The sequence below is a fragment of the Lipophrys pholis genome (assembly GCF_963383615.2).
Source record: "Lipophrys pholis genome assembly, chromosome: 9".
Taxonomy (NCBI): domain Eukaryota; kingdom Metazoa; phylum Chordata; class Actinopteri; order Blenniiformes; family Blenniidae; genus Lipophrys; species Lipophrys pholis.
Window position 1 is genome coordinate 10,103,426 of NC_137639.1, and position 26,196 is coordinate 10,129,621.

General features: G+C 41.0%; 1 protein-coding gene across 1 annotated transcript in view; it reads left to right on the forward strand.

Moving 5' to 3' along the window:
• The window catches only part of me1 (malic enzyme 1, NADP(+)-dependent, cytosolic), a 98,621-nt gene that overhangs the window by 67,391 nt on the left and 5,034 nt on the right, over window positions 1-26,196 (forward strand). The window contains exons 4-6 of the mRNA XM_080471652.1: window positions 2,457-2,532; window positions 5,464-5,625; window positions 16,881-16,984. Of these exons, the coding sequence (XP_080327778.1) occupies window positions 2,457-2,532; window positions 5,464-5,625; window positions 16,881-16,984 (342 nt within the window). The remainder of the gene's footprint in view (window positions 1-2,456; window positions 2,533-5,463; window positions 5,626-16,880; window positions 16,985-26,196) is intronic.

Here is a 26,196-nt window from a genome sequence, read left to right on the forward strand (position 1 = left end):
CATAGATAGAAGGAACTGACCGCTCAATCAGACCAAGTCTTTCGGCAAATCCTTCTTTATACTGGCGGAGGTTGTTGAAGCAGTCATTCTTAAAGTGCTTCGCGCACACAAAAATGACCTTACCCACAGATGTGGGTACATTTCTGTGAAAAATAAAACTCAACCAGGCACTTCGAAAAGGTTCTGATGCTGGGAGACGGTGTAACGAAGCTTGTGGGTTACTACATCCAACAACCGAACATTTCGACTTATCCTCTCGTAACTTCGGCACCCTTAGGTTGGACTACAAAATCGCAGCGAGAAACAAAAATGGCGGATTGCTCGAAGTGTCGATGTCCTAATTTGGCAGTTCCGCTGAGAATACTGTGACGTCATTGTTCAAAAAACGTAATAGAGAATAGAAAAATCGAAACGGATCGCAAAATATGACCAAAACAGAATATAAAGATATCAACGGAGCACCTGAAGAGACTACTTTGAACTTTTCTGTACTTCTAAACACTCTAAATATACAACAAAATGCATTTAAGGGCTAAAAAAGTGGATTTAGCATGATATGTCCCCTTTAAGCAAATGGTGAAAATGGGACATTTTCAACGGGAATCCAGCAAATACCAAGAACTGTAAACAAAGTTATATCCTGAAGCTACAACTTCAAATGAGCTCTCTTTGTGTAAGCAGACTACAATAGTTTTCTCCCACAGTCCAAAAACATACTTCTAGCGTTAAATTGGGACTCTAAATTGCCTTTAGGTGTCTGTAGTCTGTCTCTCTCTCTCTGTCCTATGATGGACTGGCATCGTCTTCAGGGTGTAACCTGCCTTCTTCCATGGTAACCTGGATCTGCTCCAGTGCCATAAGAGCAGAGCATTCTGCAAATAACTAATATTTTATTGAATATCACTCACAAATGTACATTGTTTCTTGTATAAAAGGGCATAAGAAGCAAAGACAGAGCACATGATGTGATTTTTAAGTGATCACCTCACATACTGGCTGCCAATAACGAGTAAATCAATTTGTCTGGTATTTTCTAATAATTAAAGAAAAAAGACAGTATGTTATACTACTAATTTAAGTTTTAAAACGGAGCTTCTAAAAAAACTAGACTTAACATTTTTTCCTTCTATTTAAAGAACTTGCCTATCCATTCAGCCGTGGAGGTTTGGCTGTTTGCTGTTAGTCAAAAAAAGAGTAGCCCCATTCCACAGAATTTCAAAGTGCAGCCCCCAGCATTAAGCCTTTGCATGAAAAGCATGCACACAATCAGGTTGGAAAAGACGGGGGGCTTCGCGGTGTGAGCCCGTTCTCATCAATGACAGATTAGGGAGGACACCGAGTTTACCTTGGAGAGCAAACAGGCCGAGCCCCGGGGCCACTGACATCAGTTACCATGTGTTATTTAACAGGAGCCATGTGGAGGTGGCACTGACTGATCAGCTGAGCCCCTCACACACACATCCACACTCCCCAGAGAGGAAAACAGAGTACAGGGTTAATGGTCAAAATTTGTCAAGCAGGAAAGGGAAATCACTCTTGAATAAGGATGTTTTCAAGCTGCGAACTGTCAACTCTTCCCAGGTCTCTGCAATTGTTCCTTCTAAATGTTCCACTTAGGAAAGGGATACTTAAGGTTGTTCTTCCTGCAGACATGTGGGATTTCTACTGCGCTCGCCCATGTTAAAGTGAAACCCATGTTGACAGTGCATCTTTGCACTCTCAAGACTCGTGAAAGCGTTTTTATGTGACACTTTTATGTCCTCCTTTACTATATCACCTTACTCTTCTCTTACATTTAACAGCATCTGATACTATTCGCATTTGACATTTCCTCCACCAGCATTCGACCTGAGACAAATTTTCTTACTTTTATGAGCAGATTCTTACAAACAGTGATGTTTTTACTGTCGTTGGCACATGAAGTAGATGTTGCCCCTTTTATACTATAACCAGATGGGTGCGTTGGGTAGGAAAGACGCTTCAGCTGGACCCCACATATTGAGATGATCTCTTCATCCCGGGATTGTCCTGGAGCGAAGGACAGCGATGCCAGCAAGCAAGGAAAAGGAAGAGAAGAGGGGTGGCGGAAGGAGGGGTGATACGGAGATGAATGAATATTTGGGGAGCCTCGGGGCTCCACAGCGAAGCTCCTGCAGAATCTTTGGGCTCGACATTAAAGACCCAGGTGGCACCATTATTCAATAAAGTTTGGTTCAGACGGAAGAAAGACAGTAAAGAAACAGCAGCTTAACATCAAACAGTCTCTGAGATGGAGCTTAAAGCTGTTTTATCTTCAAATCTGACAAAACAGTTTAAGCGTAGAGTGGTGAAGTGTTGACCTTGTTTTTCCAGTTTATTTCGCCAAAGCTTTTCATGACACTGAATAAAAGTGCTTTCGGAGTTAAAAGTGTCTAATTTATAAACACCTCAGATTTGTCTCTTTCTCTGTGTTTCAGGGGACTGTTTATCACTATTCATGACCGAGGCCACATCGCTGAAATACTTCAAAACTGGCCTGAAAAGGACATCAAGGTAAATCAGATCTTTCTGTTTTGTTGCACTGATACTACATTATACAGTGCTAAAAGCTCAGTTAGTTTTTGTATGACTCTCTCAGTATCATAACAGGTATTCATTCAAAATGCTTATAACTGTCAGTTGGTTTGTGCTTCGTTCAACATTGGCTCAGTGATAAGATCATACATGAATCATGGCTCTATCAGTCAGTGGCGGTTCATCCACGATAATAAACTCATAATATTTGATCACAAATGTGCCCCACAACCACGCTAAACTGCTGCAGCTCACAGTGAGGCCCTACTGGCAGCTCCGCTAATATCAGACCGACTATTTAAAAACATGGCAAAGCTTTGTAGCAATATCTATGTACTGGAAATCAAAGTCACGCTCACTCGCATCACCTTTCATGTGTCTGTGTTGGCTGAGAAAAATTAAATACAAGCATATGAGGGTGGTTGATCAACTTGTAGGTCACTGGTTATAAGCTACACTGTTGCTGTGACACCACTAATATGGCCAGTAAAGTGCCAGTGACTGATAACAGAAGAATCAGATTAAGTGAACTCGCCTTACTTGAGTTTCAGTGGGTGTTACTAACCAATGTTTACTGGAGGTTGCTTGATCAATCCTGAACTCAACTTTTTCTCCTGACAGCAGCATGTGGGATGACTAGTGTGTGTCCTATGTCGCTGTGATGCATTTCTAAAATGCATTTACATAAAGAAAAGTCCACAATTTGATTTACTTTAATAGGTGATGACGTTCAGATTGTCCAGCATTTTCCTCAAACTTCAGCTCAAATTAATTTTATAATCTTATATGTTTCATTAGACTGAACCATAGACCAGTAATAGGTTCAGTTAGAAAGCGACAGCAGCAGTAAAATAACACATGTAGGCATTATTAGGACGTGTCTAATTTCGGACGCCACAAGAGTTGCGTTGCCAGGTAACAACTGTTTCTGTATTTTTATTCTTCTCCTTTTTATTCGGTTGAGAATTAATTTCCTCACACTGTGGAGAAGTGTGAGTGCCAGTTTAATGTGGTGTTTTGAAATATGGAGCAGGTGAAGCCAGCAGGAACGAGGAAGAGGGCCAAAGCAAAGTGTGGGGGGGACTGCCCACCTTGTTATAATGTTTCCTCAAGCCTGCCCCAGTTAGCCCTCCCAGGTGTAGATGCAGAACCTCAACACCCAAATAGTTCCTTTTTAAGTGCTGCAAGTTGTATTTACTAATTACTATAATTGTTGATTATGGGTTATCAGTAACCTGAACAATACTGCTAAAAACACCCTGCTTTATAGCAAATGTTTATTATGAATTAGTCTTGATGGGGGGCGTCAAACACATTCTAGTAAAGCGGCCACTAAAAGCCCAACTCCATCTTTGAGGTTTTTAATTGTTGTGGTGCAGAGTATACATGCTGACAACGTCTATATTTTCACAAAAACAAACAATTACTACCAAAAATGGAACATAATGCTAATTTTAATGAAAACTTGTTACGCAAAATACAGTGAAATGTATACAAAAAAAAACCTTCTCTTACAGCTGTTGCAATATACATGTTTTTTACAAACTCACTCTAACAACATGGCGTTGAGGCTTGTAATGCTAGTTTGCTAGCTTTCATGGTATCATCACCGATGTCTCATCTCAGGTCTCAGTCTTGTGTTGTGTCCACTACTTAAATTTGTTTAAAAAGATCCTTATTTTCTTTGAAACTTTTACAGTTTGCTTTGAGGTTTGGCGGGCCGGATTGGAGCCTCTTTTAGGCCGTGTTTGTGTTTGACATCCCTGATCTAGAGGCTGGGAAATGACAGTCTTGTGGAAATAGAAGAATAGCAGTAGATTATGAACACCTGCATTAATGGTTTTAGTCTTTTCATTGTGACTGGATTAAGTAATGCAGTCATTTTTATTGTAATTGTTTTAATTTTACTAATTGCTTTTGAATATCGTATAAGTTATAATCACTGACCGTATTATGGCAAGTCCTGGAAGCATGCACAATAAACTGATCACGTTTATCATGTTAAAGATTTTGGTGTTGAATCTTTTGTCCCGCTGTATTGGCCAATTTCCCAAGACGCCAAAGTATTCCTTTCATCTTCAGCTATGTGCAGGTCATAATGGAGCCATGTTTGAAATGACGACACCAGCAGGCATTTCTGGCATGTGAAATATACCTGCGGAGTCGGCCACCTGTTCGCTGCTGTCAACAGCAGGGCATTTACCTCAGCGCTGACATGCTGCTTCTCATTGCCAGGGTGGTCTTATCGTGAACTCACCTAATGTGCCCTACTTTTAAAAAGAGGGCAACCGAGAGCCAAGGCAGCCACCCGCTGATGAGCCTTGGCAGCTTTTATGTCACATATTAGCAAGTGATAGAGAGAATATGAGCTGCTGATGGTTCTTTAGTATGACCTTAATGCATTTTAAAGATTGAAGGGGGACACGTAAATGGCACTTTAAACATGTTGGGATGTGGGAGATCCGGGGCTGGTAAATCTTTGTGCCAGCGTTTTCTGCGTCACACCAGTGGTGGAAAAAGGAAACACCCAATAAATAGGAATGTTTTTGGATTAAACACGGATACTATTTCCTTTATGAATGGAAAGGAATCAACCCACAGCAGGAAGTTCTCTGTGAATACCTAAAGCGGTTTGTGAATGGAAAGCCATGATGTTGGAGGAGTTCCTGGCTTACACTGAGCGGAAAAAAAACCTGTTTCTTGGTAGCAAGGCAAACAGATTTAAATGATAAAGCCAAATTTGGAATGTTGCTTTTTTGTAATCAAGCCTAATCTCATTATTCAAAAAGTGTTTATATGTAATGTCCTCTCTCCGCCATGTAGCAGAACCACAAACAGATTGTCCATAAGCAGATTTGAAATGGCTCCTGTGGCTACTGTACCTAATGGTTGACGACTGTCTCTTCTCAGGCTGTGTGTGTGACAGATGGAGAGAGGATCCTGGGGCTGGGAGACCTGGGCTGCCATGGCATGGGTATCCCGGTTGGCAAGCTGGCCCTGTACACTGCATGTGGAGGTGTGCCGCCACAGCAGTGCCTGCCTGTCATGCTGGATGTTGGCACAGACACTGAGGTAAGAGGTTACACTATATGTATTAGATATGGGAATTATTAAGGCTTCATATGATATGATTTTGTTCTTTCGATAGTACTTGTATTGAACTTTTTATATTGCTGCTGAAGCACCAGCCCAACATAGGTTGTGTTCAAGCGGGTTCAAGGCCTGAGCTTTGAGCAATCTGTGCCCTTATATTTATATTGAACTCAACGTGGACCGTAAGTGGGTATACCAATGTGCGAGTTGGTGATGATTGGGCATCTACAGCCATTGTCATGATTGGTAACTTTGGACTAGAGTGGCAAGTGAAGGTGGTCGCCAGTCATCTAGCTTGAGTTAGTTAGCCATGAAATAAGTTCACAGGTTAATAACCTGCCAGCAAAAGGATAACTATCACGTTCAGCATGATAATAGTGCAGTGCCATTTTAAAACTTGCTGTTTGGCTTAAATAGAACATACAGTATATTAAATACAAATCAGTTGTCTACCTCTATTTCCACTTGGGGTGAAATTATAAAAATAACTAACAAGGTTTCTTCAGCCGGCATTATTCTGCATTTCTGAAGCATCTTAAGATGCAGGTTGTTCCACTTTATGTGCCCCGTTCTTCTCCGTTCTAATTGGCTAATAACCATTGTGTCACCAATGACTACAAAACTGTAGCACCTTGAGAAAACATGCAAACTGTGCACATAACAATGTCGACACCACTTTGCTCTGGACTGGAGTGTGACATGAGAGTTATGGTGTTAGCTGATGACGGCTCTTTAATATGAATGATGCGATCACGTTTCATGTTGCAAGTGTTCTTATTTCCTTTACAGTTCTCTACTCCACAAAGTGAGACAGAAAACAGGTACAATGGGAGGAGTGCACAGAGTACACATGTAGTGCTTATTTGACCTGCTTTACGTTGTATTGAGTGGTTGTTTGCGGTGAAGAAGCCTTTGTTTGATCAGATGATCAAGGAGCTGATCTCCTGTTTTTGTCAAAGTAGCTCAGGCGTGCACGCCTACAAGAAGTGTCCACTTCCGGTTTTACACTAGTAGTACTAGTAGGTTGTGTGTACTGTATTCTTTTGTCTAATTAATCCAGTTTTGACTATTTTTGTTTTTTCTGTGATTTTTTTCTATGTTAAAAAAAACTATTTTTAACTCATTTTATTGGAATAATAAGTTGAATGATTCAGACCCTAATAATTTCTCTGACTGATTATTTTCTGGAAAAATAAGATTTAGTCTTTCAAAGGTCCTGAAGATCCTGGCTTCCCAAAAATCTGGATGTAGCACAATAGAGTCTGCTGCACTTCCTTCCTCAGTAAGATGCAGATTAATCTGTTTGCCTTTTTGTGGCTTCATGTTGAATTATTAAAGCTCTGTGAAAAACAAACTGCAGCAATCTATAATTTACTGAGTCACTCTCGCCATGACTCTGCCACATTAAGGTTGTGCAATGACGTTAATCATCAAGCCACTCAGCAACGACATAGCGGGTTCATTTTATGAGTGACAGGTACAGCTTCATACGTTTTGTGATCTTCCATCTCTCAGGCGGTCTGGAAGAAGAAGCTTGAGGTCCAATCAGAATAGTTGTAGGAAGGTGCAAGTGTCATAGATGTATGGTTTTGTTGCTCTCCTTGATTAAAAGAACTCATGTGGACTAAGCAGGAAAGGGGATGAATAGATGGATATTGTCGAAGGCAAAGCAAACTTGCCCAGGCTGTGTTTTCATCATACAGGCAGTATCTTTACCCCATTGTGAAGACAGCTGCTGTAAGAGCTTGACATGTTCAACAAGTACAACTTTCAGTAGCCTTTATGAAAGTCATTGTCTGTGCCACTCGACTGAATCCATTTTTGATCATCCTTTATTTTTTTTCCAAACAAATCAAGCTGTCTTGGTCCTTTTAAATAAAGGATTATTACAATAACCCCTTTTAAGAACCAATGTTGAAGTAGTTAGTGAGATTGAGTTTGTTAAAAAGTAGCCTGTTTTTGTGACATTGCCACAAGAATAAATACAGTTCGAAGGTAAAAAAAATTAAATTAAATAAAAAATATGTTTGTAGTTTGATCAAAGTGACTATTATGTGCATAAATGTAAAATGTATTTTGATAGCTAAAACATGCAAGGCGGTTTAACTGAGTTAATTTCTACCATAGATTTGGTTTTGATTGAATTTTTCATTAAAAATCACCTCATGTTGGAGTTCCTCACATTTCCCTCTGGGCATCAAAGTTCTCCCCTGTCTACCAATCATGGCATGTTTTTTCAGGCCGAAACTAAAATGCCCAAAAGCTGAAGTGTTTAATTCACCATAGCTCAGAAGGTCTCGCCTCAGAAATTAGCCAAGAAAAAGAAAAAAAAGATGTCAGTCTTCACACCGAGGAAACACCCTCCACATGAGGTAAGCAGCTCAGTTGATGGATGCCAGTTGGGAAAGCACCACGCCGCTCTGCCAGCCTGTGAGAGAAACAGCCAGCAGAGCTGCATTCATCCACCTGTGGTCTCTGTTCTCCATCAGCTCACCCAAACCGTGCAGGGCAGCACGTGCTTATGCACTCCTGAACAGCCTAAGAATAGACGGTGTGGATTTCTATATATACAGAACTCCTGGCCTCTGCTGAGGGCGTGGCAGCCTCAGATGCAGCTCATCTGTCTTCCAACGACTCAGTCCTTGACGTTTCATTCCCCACAGATGTCTCAGGCAGATTAAGGATGAGTGATGTGTCATGTGATGAGCCTGCAAGTTAAATTGAATGTGAAAAATTAGGTCGTAGGAAGATGATGGAAGACTGGACAGGGACCAAGAACAAGACAAACTTCAAGGTCGATGCAAACGATGAGTTCATTAAAGTCTTCGCCTCAACTCTGAGTTCCCGTACATTACAACGACAGAGAAAATCCCATTTTCCCAGAAAAACCCAACGGATGTGACATGGCAGCATTAAGTCCTTTTCTTGCCATTGGAAGCGCATTAAGCAAAACCGTTTCTTTTTATCTCAGCGCTTTATCTTCATAAGCTGAGTGAGTGTAGCTCTACCTTTTGACCGCTTCCTGCACTGGTATATCCAAGCATTCAGAGTTTCCACACTGGGTTTCCTCTTTAAATAAGGTGGATTTTGGGGCGGTAATGCCGTCTGCAGATTCTTGGGTCCACAGCAGCACTTTTACACATTTATGGGGATCACAACACAACTTTTACAAGCTCTTTGATCCACTTTTCACTTAATCCCTGCTTGGTGTCTTCCTGCTAAAGTAAAAGGAGACCAACTTGATTTATGGGCGATCAGATTGTCTTGCCCGCAGTAGCACAAACCCTAGATTTAACTTTAACTTCAAGTTGTTCAGATGTGAAAAAGGCTTCTTCTTCCCAACAGTGAGACGAGAAGATTGGAAACGTGTTTCCAATGTTTGTGTGTTAAGTGCAGAACTGGAACCACGAATCATTAAACTTAGCATGACGAGTGAAAACAGACGGATTCTGTCCAAACCGGACCGGTTTGAAAGCATCATGAGTAGCGAGATGACATGTTATTGGACTTGAAACAGTTATACCACCTAACAATTCACAAGCCCGGCATAGTTTTGCATTTCTGTTTGAACAAATGAGAGAAACGTTTATTGGTTACGAGTGGTTCTAATGCATCGGAATTGATCCGTATTCATCACCTCGTTTGCAGATCAGCACACAAATTTATCCATAGCCTCATTTTACCCCTTTGTAAATTGAGAGAGTATGAAATCAGGATGAAGTTTAACATCAAATCCAGTGACGTTTTGAACTCGTCTATCTTTACTGCTGATCTGAAAAACAATCCAGTCTTTGTTACTCCATTAGTTCCCCTTCCACTACACGTAGGCCTTTGAATCTTGCAGCTCGCTGACTGTTTCCTCCAGCCTTCAATATTTTCTCAGCTGGATCAGATGAAAAAAAAAAAAAAAAAAGACTAATTGGCTCACTGATGAGATTCAGGCAGTAGCGTCTCACTCACTATGGAATAATGTCAAGGACAACAGTTGCAAGTATTTACAGATTTTGGATTGTTGATGTCTCGGTTTAGTGGACACACTAAAAACAAGCAATGTGCCACACAGCACCTCGAAAAGTGTCCTATGTTGATTCTCCTCAGTCGGCTGTTTGACGGAATCTGATCGACGGTGTCAGTTTGACTTTGGTTGGGATTAGTGCAATAACCATGTGACAATCATCTCCTACAGTGTTTTATCTAAATGAAGGTCATGGTGTGTCACAACGACACCCACACACACACACACACACACACACACACACACACACACACACACACACACACACACACACACACACACACACACACACACACACACACACACACACACACACACACACACACACACACACACACACACACCTACAATGTAGAATCAACTTTTGACCTCAAATGCAGGTTTCTGAACTGAGAGGGGAAACTGGACTACCCAGAAAAAAGAAAAAGTACTTACTTACACACAGGGAAAACATGCAAACTCTTCACCATATGAGGCTAGAGTGCAAACCGCTACTTAATTGTGCAGCTCCTAAGTAGCAATTCAATCATCTATCCATCCGACTACACTATACTGCCTTATCCATTTCATGGTTGTGGGGGTTCTGGAGCCTATCCCAACACACGCACATACACGTGCATGCTGGAGCAATTGAAAATCACTGATCGCCCTCAAATGCATGTTTTTGGATTGTGGAAGGGAGGAAATCTAAGTACCTGCACATTGCATTGGCAGAGCATGCAAACTCCACATTTAAAGACCCAGTCTAGACTGGAATCTATCGCATTCTTGCTTTGAGTGCTAAACAGTACCCCACTGCCACTGTGTGGCCCTAAGTAACATTCATGTTTTGAATATTGGTGATTAATTCTGGATTCATTCTTATTTATTTATTTATTTATTTATTTATTTATTTATTTATTTATTTATTTATTTATTTATTTATTTATTTATTTATTAGGGTGTTTTTTGGCTTGATCAAAATGTTGTTTTTTATTATTAACTTTAAAATGCAGCTTTGAGGACTCCCAAGAAAAAAATGGTTTCAGAATTTTATGAAAGACCAAAAAATCCCAAACCCTTTTTGTTTGGTTGTCGCTCCAATCATTGCATCTCCCCATGGCACTTTCTGACCGCTGTGACAAGTTGACTCGCTGTTTTTCAAACTGTTGGTTCAATATTTTACAGGAGGATTCTAACAGCATTCCTAAATCTTGCAAAGAAAGCCAATACGCTCATTTTCCAAAACCATGTCTATAATCATGTGAAATTACAGGCAACCATTACTATACACAAACTCTGCTGCAGTGTCTCACACCCCCCCCCCCCCCCCCCCCCCCCCCCCCACACACACACACACACGTACATTGCTGCACATGCAAATTGTAAATACCCTTAAAGGAAGTCATACTGCAGTAAGCCTGGCTGTGGCGGATTTTTCCATTTTTCTTTTATTCTAAAGAGATGACAGGCTAAATGCGATGTAATGGGATAAATGGATGTGCTGTGTGTGTGTGTGTGTGTGTGTGTGTGTGTGTGTGTGTGTGTGTGTGTGTGTGTGTGTGTGTGTGTGTGTGTGTGTGTGTGTGTGTGTGTGTGTGTGTGTGTGTGTGTGGTTCTGCTGGACCAGCTTCATCTGGAACGCCGTCCCGCCCGCTGCCCCCGGTAACCCACTTCACTCCGTGCTTCTGAAAGGCATGATGGGAGCAGATGGGGGTCGGAGGATATGAGGTAGTAGTAGCTCCGGCTAATTATTAAAATGACTGTTATTATGGGATTATATTTGTCCTTGAGTGGGAGTGGGTGTAGAGAAAGGTGGGCAGGCATTCAAATAGTCCGGGCCCCTCCACCAAGCCTACCTTTGTTTTCTTTTCTTCTTTAAATCAACAGTTTTCAGACATCTGCTTGTTCACTTACCAAGACCCAGGTATGAAAATGGATTCCTCTCGCTATGGTACGATTGCTCTTAAGTAAACAGTTAGTTAGTTTAGCACTCCCAGAACAGAAGTTACATTGTACTGTATTAACCATACACACATGACCTTATCCCACCTTTCACATGGAGAAAGTAAATGGGAATATCTCCAGAAATGTGAAATATTCCTTTGGTCTTTTTTTATCAGATCGTGAGCAGACTCTGTAGGGTGGCGTTTGTTTTTTTTTTCCACCCAAGAAAGTGGTAACCGTGTAATCTCATGTGAGAACCAGCAATAAAACCTCTCTCTCTCTCTCTCCCTCTCTCCCTCTCTCCCTCCCTCTCTTTCTCTCATAATCATATCTGTATGGGGAGAAGTGTAGAAACATGCACACATCCTGCAAAACACTGCATGTTTTGGATTTTGGGGGGGTTTTTGCGGAGTTTTTGCTCTTATCATCCTGGATTATGTTCATGTGTGTATCCCTGTAGCTGACGTCCCCCGGTGTAACCTCTGCTCACTCGAGCTCCTGCTGAAATCAGAGCGTGATGTCAGCGTTGACAATGTTTGTGTGTGTCGTGGGTGGGCTATCAACAGGTTCTCTCACACCTGGTGACTCGTGCCTCGATCAGTGACCTCTTGCCTGCCGTCTTCAAAAGTGCATTTTTATCCACAAAGCAAAAGTTCTCAATGTTACCGCCCAGTATTACACCAAGAAGTCGAATATAGTTTTATATTATAGTCCTGCTGTCCAAAAGTCTCCCGTTTGGAAAAAGTTGCAAACATATCTCTGCGTCTGTGGCGAGCAGGGACTGTGAAGCCATACACGAGGACTAATCCCTCGTGAGAGGAGAAAAGCTGGACGACACAAAGAACAGCTCAGCCTCAGAACAGTGGATAATCTGGGACAGAAAGACGGCTCCTGTCAACAGTTCAGGGTGTCAGGTCAGGCCATTTGAAAATCACACTGGACTCATTTTTCTCCTTCTCATGCACAGTTACAGTTTAAAAAAAAAATTATACAAAGATTAAGCACTGTTTAACATATTCAAGAATACCATTACGTGCAAACCATTTAAACGTTAACTATATTCAGTGTAAATGATGAACTCACATTTTCAATTTTAGGAGATGAATTTCGAAAATAGTACAACAAAGCAACAAAAGACTGAAAGGGTTGTGTATGCCTACGAAAAGCTTGTGAAATATCTTCAAACTATATAGATGTTAGTGGAGTGGTACCAGCGTCCCAGAAGTTTCTCCCAACTGTGAAAGTAAAATGGGCAAAAAGTGTAACAGTTGTACACATTTTATAAGCTTTATAAGCCACATAGGCTTTTCCAAAAATGCAGAGCTGAATGTGTATATGAGCTGCACGCTGGTGTAGCGGTTCGCAGGAATGTCCCAGGACTGACTCTGTACATGTAAGATTTTCTCCAGCTTCCTCCGACCATCCAAAAAGTTGCATTCAAGATTAATTGATGACTCTCAGTTGCATAAAGTTGTGATTATGAGTGTTTCTTTTTCCGTGTCTGTCCTGGGATGGCCAGGTCTCCCGTCCAAGGAGTTTCCTGCATGCACCCATGGTAAGCCGAGATATGTTTGAGCACCCTAACATGGAGAAAGCATTAAAAAAAACAGATAGTAGATGTCTGTGCTTAAAGATGGTTGAACGAGTTGGATGGCTCTGCTCTCCAAACCCTCATTCAGCAATGCAGTACAAAACAAGCATGCAAAAGAAGAAACCAGATATAAACAGCTGTGGCGATGCTGCGCTTTTCTCTGGGTCCAAGTCACCTAAGTGAGTAGAGAAATGTTTTGTCGTCTAAATATTTGAAAAAAATAAATGATGTGCTTCCTACTAAAAAGTAAAGCTGCCATTCAGATTTTTAAGGTGCACAGATTGAATAGCAACATCTAAAAGGGAGCCTTCAGAAGTTTCTTATTACTCAACAATACAGGCATGTTTTTGGATGAAGTTGTGTTACAAAACTTGTGTTTCGGAGAATCAAAACCACATTCTGCATGTTTTACAGCAGCATGTCTCTGCTGTGAAAGAGTCAGGGTGCTGAACTGTAACACCTTCCATATATTACATACTGAACAAACCAAATATAAAGCATATACTGGAAAAACCTTTATTTAAATTCAGTTTTAACACTACAGCAGTTGATATCTAAAGTTGTTGAAGAAAATATGAGTCAAGGTTTGACTCAAACACACAACAGACACATATTAACACATATTTATACATAAAAGTAGTTAAGTCACAATCACAAGAGGCAAGTAAAAGCAACAATATATCCTAGTCATATGCATGTGCACATGCATATGACTAGGAAACTATATGTACAGAACATATTTGATCTAACTTTCTTCCTTTTTCCTGTTTTTTAACGCCCGAGCCAAGATTATATTTTGTATCTCAAAGACCCAAGTGATCATTTTGTTGTCCTTTTTAAATACAATATGTACAAAATGACCAAACCTAACTATACTATATGCTTAAGAACACAACACTAATATGGTGTGAGTGTGTGTAGACCATGGAGAGGCAGGACACAACGAGACCAAGAAGGAATGGAAATACATGCAGCACCAAATATGTAGAGAGAAGGGCTGTAGTGAAAGAGTGAAAGGCAGCACAGAGACATCATAAATGATAAATCTCCACTGATAACAAGTGGTCTAGCAGTGAGGAACTGAAACTGTGTGGATCAGCAGCGTGTAATATTTGAAGACAGACAGCCTGCCAGTCCTTTATACTGCTTTGTGTCACACTGGAAACTCTCACCAGGGCCCAAGAAATGATCAAATCAGGGTTTTTATATATTTGAAAATACATATAAAATGAAACATTTTCAGTGGTGCATGTCGTGTTTCTGGACCATCTCTGATCTTTCTCCTTGCAAGCTGTTGCAACATTTTCTGACTTTACGTCCAGAATCTTCCGCCGGTATCAGCCGGCTCTCCTGAGAGATCACACACTGCTCAGTAATGTTTTGCTTGTTTTGGTTACAGTTGAACTTGGTCACCTCCTGCTTATTACCATCCATTAAAGCCTTGCCAGGAAATGACTTGTCAACTTCAAATAAATATTGCCTTAAATAAGCTTTTTGAGCTGTTCTTGGAGCTTCTCCGCTTCTCCAAGCCGCCCTCACAGTGGCACTCTCTAATTATCCATCGCCAGACGTTAGCTTCGTCAGCCCCAGCGAGGCACGGCAACGCTGTGGATCAGCTCCAAACGCTCAGGGATCAAAATTCTCCGAAATATTTATAGAGAAAACACATTTAGCCATACCCAGCACTGTAATGGTCGTTGTATGCTACGGCTGTGTATGTTGCGTGTGGCAGGTGCACCATGCCAGGGTCAGATAATATACTATATTCCTCAAAGCAAAATCTGTGAGTAATCTATGGCTGCCACATCTAATACATCACAGTCTCATTCTCTTTCCCCTCTTTTTCTTTTTTTTTGGGTTCTACAGCTCTCTGTCACATGCGCGGTTTCTCTTTTACTTCTGCTCCTCGTTTTCTCGCTTTGGTGCCTTATTCCTCTCATCCTTCAAAATGCAGTGGTGCAGAGGTTAAAGGTGGCCCCTTCATCTCCTCACGCTGAAGTTTGCCTTTGAAGCACTGTTAGCTGATGTAAATTTGAAAAAACGCCTTGTTTCCCCATGTCCTGACACGTTTTAAGGTTGTGGTCATACATCTGAATTACCATCGACTCATTCCTTAATTACAGCTGATAGTGATGAAGTAATAGAAGATGAGATTGTGCAATGATCATGATGATCACCGTTATTATCCAGGGCTTGGTATAAAAAGAAATCACGAGCACATTGATTTATCTGCAGTTCTCTAAGTCTGTGGGTTGGTGTGAAATGACACGAGAGTTTCTCAGCGCTGCAGGACAACCCATGGCTCACATTAAAGCAGGTGTGCGTGTTCATGTATGTGCATGCGCATGTACCATGTCGGGTTTTACATTTTCTACATGTGTGTCCTCTGTACTTTTGATTTAATGGTTTTCCCATGAAATGTTTTCATGCAATAAGCAGTTGCTTCTTTTCTTTGTCTCTTTGTGTTTTTGTTGTTGCTGAGAAGTGATGAATAATGCATTAACATTTATTGAGGGAAGGTAAAACTGAGGACAAGGACAGCTGAACTTCCTGAAAAATGTCAATGAAGTCATTTTAAAAAGGAAGACGGAAAAACTTTTTCGCGATTCGTCTAGTTTTATTTAGTTCTGTGTAGCCGGATGCCAAGAAATTAGTGACTGGTGGTGAAAGATAAATGTAAGAAAATATTATTGGGTCAGGGCTGCGGCTAAGAACTCAATTAAATTCAATTAAATTCAGACAAAAAGACACTTTTACACATCTTCTTTTTATGCTTTGGGGTCAGCTGAATAAATGGTGGTGAATGCATTATGTGGAATAAATGTACGATATACTATTCGTTCATATGCTTTTAGCTGACCTACCATAGAAATATTCTGCATTTATTCACATAATTGAAAAGGCTTTTATTTGCATAGTGTAGGCAGACACAGATTTTAAACATTTGTTTATTTATTTATTTTTATTATACAACTATGTGAAAAAAATAAAAAGGTTTGGTACCTTGTGATTTTTCAAGGACTTTTTTTTATAATACTCACTGCATTTTTTGTTGTTGTTGGACTGGACATATTTTGGTAGGGTGTATGGTACAAAATTATAGTAATTAGGCTTGCTGGAGGTTAATGTGGTATAAATTAAAAAGTAATTATCTCATTATAATAACATAATAATAACAATCACAAATCATACTATTATAACATTGATTGATAAACAACATAGATAGTAGCTGTGGAATAGAATTACATTCCTAACAATAAAAAAGTGATATTCATACCTTCAGCATCCCTACAGTATATATTCACACATACATATTTAAATAGACAGATGCGCATTTATCTTTCAATGATTCTATATATTTAAAAGTTTTTTTTTGTTTTTTGTGTTTTTTTAGTTTATTTCAGACATTTGGGAACATAACAAAAGAAAGATAAACTAACACAAACATAACAGAGCAAAGCAAAGAAAAGGAAACAAAGTAAGATAACTAAATAAATAATGGCCCAACAAGCCAAACTACATGCATTTACACATAAACACACATGTCCACCTGAGATAATTCTTTCTGTGTATTATTATATATTAAGGCAGAATTTTGGTAACCTCTCACATGAATGAAAAGCTTCATTTTGGATCATTCCAGTTGGTTCAACGCTTCATGCTCACCTTCTGCTCCAATCTCTGCTCCCATGTGTTTTGCAGGCGCTCCTGAAGGACCCTCTGTACATCGGGCTGAGGCATAAACGAGTGCGAGGCCAGGCCTACGACGACCTGCTGGATGAATTTATGAAGGCCGTTTCAGACAGGTACAATCGAGCCGGCCTTCGATTTATCATTTGTCCACTTCCTTTCATGCAGCCTGCTATTGTCATTTCGGTCCAGACAGCACATGGCGCTCTTAAAAGAAATATGTTTAGGAGTGACGGAGCCACATTTCGGAGGTCTGGAACTCAAGTCACCACTGATTCAGTTTCAACATTGTTGAATTCCTTTGAAGTTTTGGTAGCAAAGAAATATGAATGTAAACGATGCTGACGGCCCGAACGGCAACATTTGGATTATTGAAAAGTTATCAGACAAGCCGTGGTATAACTCCATCTCAGTGGTTTTCTTCAGAGGTTTGCTAAGCAGCTATTTGGAGACTAAATGAAATATCAGTCGGCGTTCTGAGAGTCCATTCTTGTTTGTGGTTGTCATGATGTTTGGACATCTGAATGTGCATTTTACTGAATGTTTGGGAATTATTACACAACAAGTAAATGGCAATCTTGGAAACCTCGGGTTTGTGGGGAAACTGTGTTTACCCCAGCATTCCAGTGGAGAGAAAGCATTCGGTCCCATCATATTCAATTAAAGAAAATGCATAATTCGAGCATGGGATGTGATGCAGACTTGCTTGATTTTGTTAGCAGTTTGCAGCGACTTCTTCTCGGGTCTTGGCAGAACAGAAACTGAACTTTGTTGAACTTCTTATTTTGGTATGGGAAGAAATGTGAATTAAAACTCTGCTGTCTGTCTGAGCGGCAGCAATTAGCTGATTAGAAAGCTTGGGCAAAATCGTAGTGCTGCTGAGTTCCTCTCAGTGGTTTCCTTCAGCAGACGCCGAGTGACGTAGCTCAACAGCTATTTGGAGAGTGAATGAATAATGGTTCCGCATTATAATGTGAATTTCTCATGAAGCTGAAATAGAGATGAAGGGGCTTTGTGGAATAGTGTGTTTACAGTAGTAACCCAGTGGAGAGAAATTATCTGGTCAAATCATGGCCACTTGGAGAGGCTGCCTGATGAGACTGTGTTTTGTCATGTCGCCATGCTAAACTCTGTAAGCGGTTAGGTATGGTTTCTTCTACTTCTACTGTTTACACAGCAGCGTTTCAAGTGAAAACACATAGCGCCTTTGTTCAAGGAATGTTGAGCTTGCACATGGCAAAGTTTGGAAACGATGTCAGTTTGCACAGAAACAGCAGAAATGCTGAAAACGATGTCGTTTTTAGTTTGAGCAACTAGTGCGTGGTGTTGATTGTTATTATAATGAGACCACACACACATGCGCACAGAGAACAATACGCTTTAAACCGAACAATGGGAGTACGCGGACATTATTACGGACAGACGACCAAGTTGGATTGTTTTTATGGGTGACTGTCAACTATAAAACTACCAAGTCCCAGGAGAATATGGACTGGGAGTCATGACATTCCAGAGGCCACCATTGTTGTTATTGTCCATCTACTCGAGTGTGCGCAGAAGAACTCATTACTACGGCCGTGGTGCACATGTGGGGTAGCAGGGTTTTCCCCATCTACATGGAGACGGGGGCATTTGTGAAAAGTTCCATTCTCGGCTACGGCATAATGCTTCTTCCTGGACCTGGATCTCGCTGTGTTTGTTGAAGTATTGACATTCATCGAGACTTCAGATACATTTGCTCTGCACACATGCCGACACGTGTGTCTCTGTATGTCACAAAGTGACACGTAGGACTGGTTAGGCCTCATCCTCACCGAGAGAGATCACCGTCCAAAGGCAGAAGTCTGGTTCTGGGGCCACTCCAGCTGGCAACAGGAAGCTACGACTCTAATAACCGGGTAGCTTCCCAACTACAGGGAACAGCACTGCTTTTTTTTCCCCAAAGGAGCCAGATTGGCGGAAAATGAATAATTATGGGCTCAGAGATTCAATGAATGATTACAGCTCTGCAGTCCTTTAAGTAATATTCATGTTCAGTTTTCGAAGAAACTCACCAACTAAAATACTCCAAATTGACTCATCATCAATAAGCAGAAGCCAGCAGGGATGTTTAAGGACACCGTTCAAAAATACTTTTTAGCTGAAGGCGAATGGTTAGTGATGCAACCCGGGCGTTTGATTTGAGGCCAGACTCCCATCTCCAGAAAAGCATCCAGCTCTGGGTGAACAACCAACTCTGCTTTTGTCTTCAGGCAGTAAAGATCTCGTAATCTCCTGGCTCCTGCACACACCCAAAGCACTTTTAGAGGAATCAAGTGAGACTCGTCTGTGGGTTTGAAACGTTGAGCTGTTTTCTCTCCTCCTTAAGCGCAACCTTAAAGGTTTGAGCCCCGATGCCGGAATGTAAACCAGAATGTCTCAAGATGTGCTTTCAAAGACTGAACATATGAAATAACTAGTTTGAACCTGGAAGGAAATTTCATATGATTGTCCTATAATTGTTTTGTGAAAGTTAATACAAATTTTAGACCTACCTTACTCTTTGTATCCTTCATTCAAACTCTCTTTACGACGTAGCCGAACCCTAAATTAAAATAAAAAACATAAAATCCGAGACGTTATGGTATCAAATTTGACAACTTCAGCATTCTAAATGTGCTTTTACATTCAGCCACACACTTCCAATTACACCGTCACACTGCAGGGATGGACGTTGACATGCAAAGTGGAATTATTTATTGACTTTCATTGCTTGTATGATGAATCTAGGATAGTGGTGACCTAAAAAATAAGGAAGGAAGCTTGTAACTCAAAGTTTTGTGCTTTAAATGTATGTTTATGGGTCACTGCTGTGGGTATTTCCGAGAAAACTACTCAAGCTGTATTAGGGAAGATCATCCAGCATAAAAATGATGCTAAGATTATCATGCAGATCACATGATCCACTGTGGCATTCCTGGACTAGAGCAGAGAAAAAGACTAAGAAGAGGATTGCCTGCATGATTAATTTCATTTGAACCAGCAGAGCCAATTTATTAAAGTTAAACCAAATAAATTTGATCTATGAAAAGGTTTAAAGCTCACCAAACAAACTCCCGAAATACTTTCCACTAGTTACTCAAACACATGCCAACAAAGTGCCTTTGGTGCTTTTTTTTAAATGGATCAATCATGCTAGTGTTGCTTTGTTTAGGCTCCAGCTTGAAACTGCTGCAAACTTTTAGTTTGGACAAGTTGACGTCAGCTCTCCGCAGACTTCTTCCACTGCAGACACACCAGCCAGCAATGCAGTAGTGCTGGAGTCAAATTACAAGCGCCTAATGCTCTGTGGCTCCTTTACAAGGCAAGGGAAAGGAGAGATTTGTTGATGAAGATGCTGAAACAGGTTGTTTGAAACGGTTTGTGAAACAGATGATGTATCACTTGCAAGGTTAGGGACAAAAAACACCTTTAAATTACCTCTGCAAGGTTTTGTAAATCATGTAATCCGATTACTCTAACCTCCTCTTTTGGGGTATTCATACAGGGTATGTCTCTTCCTTAGACATGGCTAAGTATCAGACTGTTATACCTTACAGTCCATTGAAGGTACACAACCCGTCTGACGTGTTGATTTGGACCTCTGACAGAAACCTTTGGGTAATCTGAGTATTTTCAAATACTCAGCACATTTTCATCTAATGCAAAAAGTTTCAATCCAATCCTCAAGTCTCAGGGTGTCATACCAACTCATCTGCATGGTGTGAAATACCTAAAGGAACTGTTTTAAGCTTATGGAGTAAGAAGGCGTCAGACAGACCAGTCGATGGATGAATGGATGAAAGTAGCAACAGAGTCGAGGAGAAAGAATGCAGAAGGAGTCTTTCTTTAATGACGGCTCGGGGATTTGAGAAATAATGTGTGCTGAGAGATGCTGGCTCTCTGGAGAGTGAGCGGGAGGGCTGGGAATTTATTAAGGACTCGGCCACAAAGCCCCCGCAGGGACGGAGGTAACAGACAGCCTGTGTGTGTGCGTGCGTGCGTGTGTGTGTGTGTGTGTGTGTGTGTGTGTGTGTGTGTGTGTGTGTGTGTGTGTACACAAACACACATGTGTGCACACAGGTTGGACAGCTGTGTTTGGACAGAGCACCCTTGTCTGTGACCTTCTCGTGCTGAGGTGCTTGCTGGCTCTCTGCAGCCCTCATGAATCCACTGCAGCTATAAAAGAATCAGCTCTCCTGTAAGTCTCCCCCTCAGCACCGGAAATATGTATATGCCATCCACCTACGTCCTTTCAGCTGGAGATTCAGCCTTCACCGAGCCTCGCATGAAACCAGATTGAGTTACCCGAAAGGAGGCAGGTCACTCGCTCAATCTGTGCTCCTAAAGACACCAAGAGCCGGAGTGATTCCCCAGATGGCTCATGGCTCACCCTGTATTTCCACTCCTATCAATCTTCTATAATAATGTCACAAGCTTTCGCTTTCAGTGTCTCTGGCTGGGCTTTGCAGTAGGTGCAAAGAAACTTTGTCGAGACTTCCTAAGAAAACAGAGTTTGACAGTGTATTCTTTTGTTCTGGTAGGACTATTATTGTAGAAAGTCATAAATCACAGCTAAATAATAGATCTCAGCACAAAGAAGGCCTGTGTTGTTCTGGTCGAGTGGCTCCGATGGCTTCAGCAGCTCTCTGACAGGAAAGGTTAGCCTGCAGCCTTGTCTGGCTGTTTTGTGTGTGTGGAAGTCTCCAGCGGTCAAACTGCTCCAAACACCTGCTTTCATATGATAATCTATATTGTGCAAGTGAATGAGGAGTAATCAGATTACGGGCAAAGTGAGCGGTAATACGGAGCCTTCACATCGGATCTGAAAAGTGATTTTCTGAAACGGGCGCCATGGTAATTCCTAATGTGTTGGCCATGGAAATTCCTAATGTGTTGTCCCTGGGCTGCGTTTGCAAATTCAGAGCTTTCAACTCATCAAAGGACACAATAGTCAAGTCATTCTGTTTGCTTCTATCGGCCTGATCGACTGAAAGTTTGCATGTATAAAATGAGTGCAAACTTGCAGATAAGCATACATTTTTGCACGCACGATGCAGGAGCTTGGTAAATGAGACTCTGTGTGTTTTGCTATAGGCATTTGTACTGAAGTTAGCGAGATAACTCACGAACCCTAACCCTGCCCAGTCTTGTAAATCCACCATCCAATCCTCAGTTCCAAAACATAAATGGTGCATTGAATTGAAAATATAACATAGGCTGGAGCTCTTGGTAAATCCATCCATCCATCCATCAATCTGCTGTACTGCTATATCTCATTCGTGGTCCCGTCCTGCTGCAGCATAAATGATTACTTGCTAAAAAAACAAACTACCAAGACTGACAGAGATTCAAAAGCTATGCTGAAGACTCACGACAGCCACTTAAGGCACTAAGATGGCTTTAATCAAGCTTTACGCACTGTACCTTTAAATGGAAACTACACACAGTCATCTAGAAAGACCTTTAGCAGCCTACTGGAGACACGTATCAGAGGACAAGCGGTGTTAAATGTGGATGATTTGTTATATGTGTGACTATGAATAGCTTTGCTTATCTGGTGTACAGAACTTAAAATTACAGACGCTCAATGATTCATAATTACTTTTCACTTTGTGTTTCGTGGTATTGCTTCACATTCAACTCAAATTTAGGACATATAACACATCAGTCGTGTTGTACAAATTAGTGAAATTAACTATATTTCTCTGAAAATTGGTGAGTCTTCTTAGGTGTGTCTTGCAAATAGATGGTTTAATGGGTTAATTACTGGATGATGGATGATGAATAGACGTATTCATTCATCTCCAGTTGTCCTTTATAAGTAATAAAAACAGTTGTGGTTAGAAAGCAAACAAATATGTATATCAGGCACGGACTGTTACCAGCAGTTTGGGTGTCCAATACTTTGACATGATTTTATTGGTTTAATACAATTTAAATATCACCTACATTGTGAGTTATAAACTTTATAGAATGATCTATTAAATGTTTGTAAATCCATTACGACCTGAGAAACAGGTTTCATAGGTTTCCAGGGCATACATCTGTTTTCTGTTCTTTGCAATTACGATCCAGTGCAATTTCTGCACCTTCCTCCTCTGCTGGCACAATTTTCACAGCACAGTCAGGAATATGCTGTGTGCTTTTCATCTGTTGGGAGTGCCTTGGCTTCCTCTGGTTACGACCTTTGATATTTTAGGAAAGACACACGAGCAAATACTTCTTATCCCAATGGCCTTTTTTTGATTTTAGCTGAACAGGGAAGTGCAGATTTTGGTCTTCCATTCACAGGGTTGTCAAAAGGGAGACGACTAAACGTTGCTTATATATTGTCAAAACACTTCTCTGTGTAGCTACAACCAATCATAACCGTAGTTTCTGATCAGTTTATGATCACATGCAGGTTGTATGTCTCTCTGAAGATCCTCCGAGGACTGTCTGACTGTATCGTGAGGATAAAGAATAGCAGCATGTGAGTTTCATCTCTCAGATGACTAAACTTTCCAAATCTCTGGGCTGCTTGGTTCTGTGTGAACTGGTGTGACCTCTGCAGGAACAAGTAGCACCAGACTGTACCAGAGGGCGCTGTGCTGGCGTATTGGGCGAAGCCCACACCTACCCTCGCCCGTCGCCTGTCTCTGTCTCCTCAAGCCCAAACACAATGAAAAGTTTATAGCTCCCTTCTCGGCCTCATTATTCCTCCTCTTCACACAGACCCTCGGTGCTTTAGTGCCGCTCACTGCTTGATAGAAAACACATTTCTGTCCTCGGCAGTGCTGCAGCGTTGGCAGGAAGTCAGCCACGCTGTCAGGCTCTGCATGAGGCATCCGAGTCGTCCAGCGGCAGAGGGAAGTATGAACACTGACCCGGCGATGCCACTCTCTCATCGGGGCATTACATTTTGTTACAGCTGAACTCATCCTGTGGTTTTCTTGCCCACCTCGCGTCCGCAGTTGTAGTGTACAAGAGCAACACGGACAAGGATTTTTTTACTTGTGAAATGGGATTTATATACTTAAATTCGTGAAAACTGAGTGTATGAAGAAGGATTTGAAAGTTCCCTCGCTGCTGTTCAGTGAGCTGACAGGGCTGCAGGTGTTGGAGGCGACTCGCTCCGTTTGCTTGGCCTGTCCCCCAAATTCATCCATCAGCTCACTCCCTGTAACTGGAGCGCTGCAGCTTTTAAATACAGCAGCCAGAAGACCTCGCCTTTTCCTCCCATTGTCTGGAGCTGTGAAATAAAACTTTTGAGAAAGTCATATTGCATCTGTGCCTAATGTTGACCCAAACTAAAATGGTGCAATAATAAGTTTTGTAAATTACTATCAGGCCAGAGGATGTAAACAATACACTACCTGAAAGTGCTGTGCAGGGCTGAAGCCAATGCAGGGATTAGTGTGGTGGAGTTGTCATCAGCTTAGAGGTCACCAACAGGTGAAAACGTGTATGAAGGAGCAGAAATTCCTCTTTTGCACACACCAACATCAACAAAGAAGAATAAGACAGGTGCTGTGAAACCTGTCGTATCCTGTATTTGGAGCATTCAGAGGTCGTACGGGCTCTGCAATCAGGTTTAAGGTCAACTATCTCAAAGTTTGTTTCCAAAATGAATAAAATCTGCTCTCCAAACTATGAATTATTTATTCCCATGATGCCTCTGTGTATTTTCACGATGACGCCAGAAATCACTGCCATTTATCACAGATTTATTGGAATTGACTCACTAGCTGGATTACATATAAATTATTAAATTAAATGCTAATCTGATTATGGATGGATGGATGGATGGATGGATGGATGGATGGATGGATGGATGGATGGATGGATGGATCTATTAGATTGGCTCTACCCAGCTAAAATTACTATCAGTTTATAAAGTACCCTGTTCATAATCCAATTACTTTCTGCAACGATTGTCAGAGAATCCATGTATGTTAAAAAGGGCTGCCATGTCTTGTGAAAGAAGTCTAAGGAACTTTTCAAAGAGAACCTAATCCTCTCCAGAGTAACACATCGCAATATCTCCTGAATCTACATTTATGAGTAGGTGGGGTGGAATGAGACCACCTCAGGAGGAACAGTTGTTTGTCATTTAGAGATCCCAACCCTTCTCATAAATGACTTTATTTAAAAAAAAAAAAAGTATTTATGTGGCAGTTGTTTTCTAAACTAAAACGAATGGTTATTATTTGTTGTTCAAAAAGGCAAATCAATTAAAAAAGGTGATCCATTAATCATAATTACTCTACAAATCCAAAACCAGCCTGTTGCCACCATCAAATTATCTGGAAATGTTCATAAAACAGTAAAAAAAAATTATATTCAACATCTGATGTTTTGCATTTGTGTTGATTTGAGGCTAGAATTTGACATTGCAAATCACCGCATCTTGTTTTTAATCTTCTATCTACAATTTGTCTCAATGATTTCAAGAGTTGGGTAAAATTTACTTACTTAGAATTCCACCCATTCAGAAAAAAGCTTAAATTCTTGACCTTTCACTGTTTTATCCTGATTGGGTTTATAGAACTTTGCAGGCGAGCAACCTTCACTAAACTTCCTGCTGAGATGGCACGTAAACATTTTGTAACCTCCATTAAACAATCTATAAAAAGTTTACAAAGAAATCTTGCACAATGAAATATAAGAATGCTCCGAGGTCAACATTAGCAACTATAACCGTTATCGAACCTGCTATTTTAAACCTTTGCGAGTGCCAACACATTTCAGTTATTTGTGTGACAGACAGAACAACAGCACCATTAAAAGGAGTCGTGAAGCCGTTAATCTTTATTGGGGATTAGCTGCGAATTAGATCTTAATATTGAAAAAACCGATTGACTGAGGCAGGCAGCTTGCAGTGGCGCCCATTGTAAAAAAATCTCCAGTATTTTTCCCTGCACACCTTCAACAGACAAGTCTGTTCTTTGCAAAAAGCAGGAAAGCTGCCTTTCATCTGGCGACGGAGCAGCAGCAGCTCTGCAAACATCCAGTAAATTCCCAAACAAAGTGTTCCATCTGCCGAAAGGCGTGGAAACTCGGGGATTCCTCTTTGTCGCTGCTAAATCCAATTTACAGACTCATAACTCCGGACTTATTTTTGTTGTATGATGTTTTTGTAGGAGCTTATTGGTGCGGATGCCTGTGTCGCTGCAGTGGCTGCACGCCATAGGTGGTCCCAGCAGCGTCTTGTAAAATTGCAACACTGCTGCTTTACTAGGTGGACTCTTTGTACGTTCCCCGTCAAATTTGCGATTTTGCTTCTTTATTAGATGTTTGACCTCCCTCATTGAGTCCCATTGTTGAG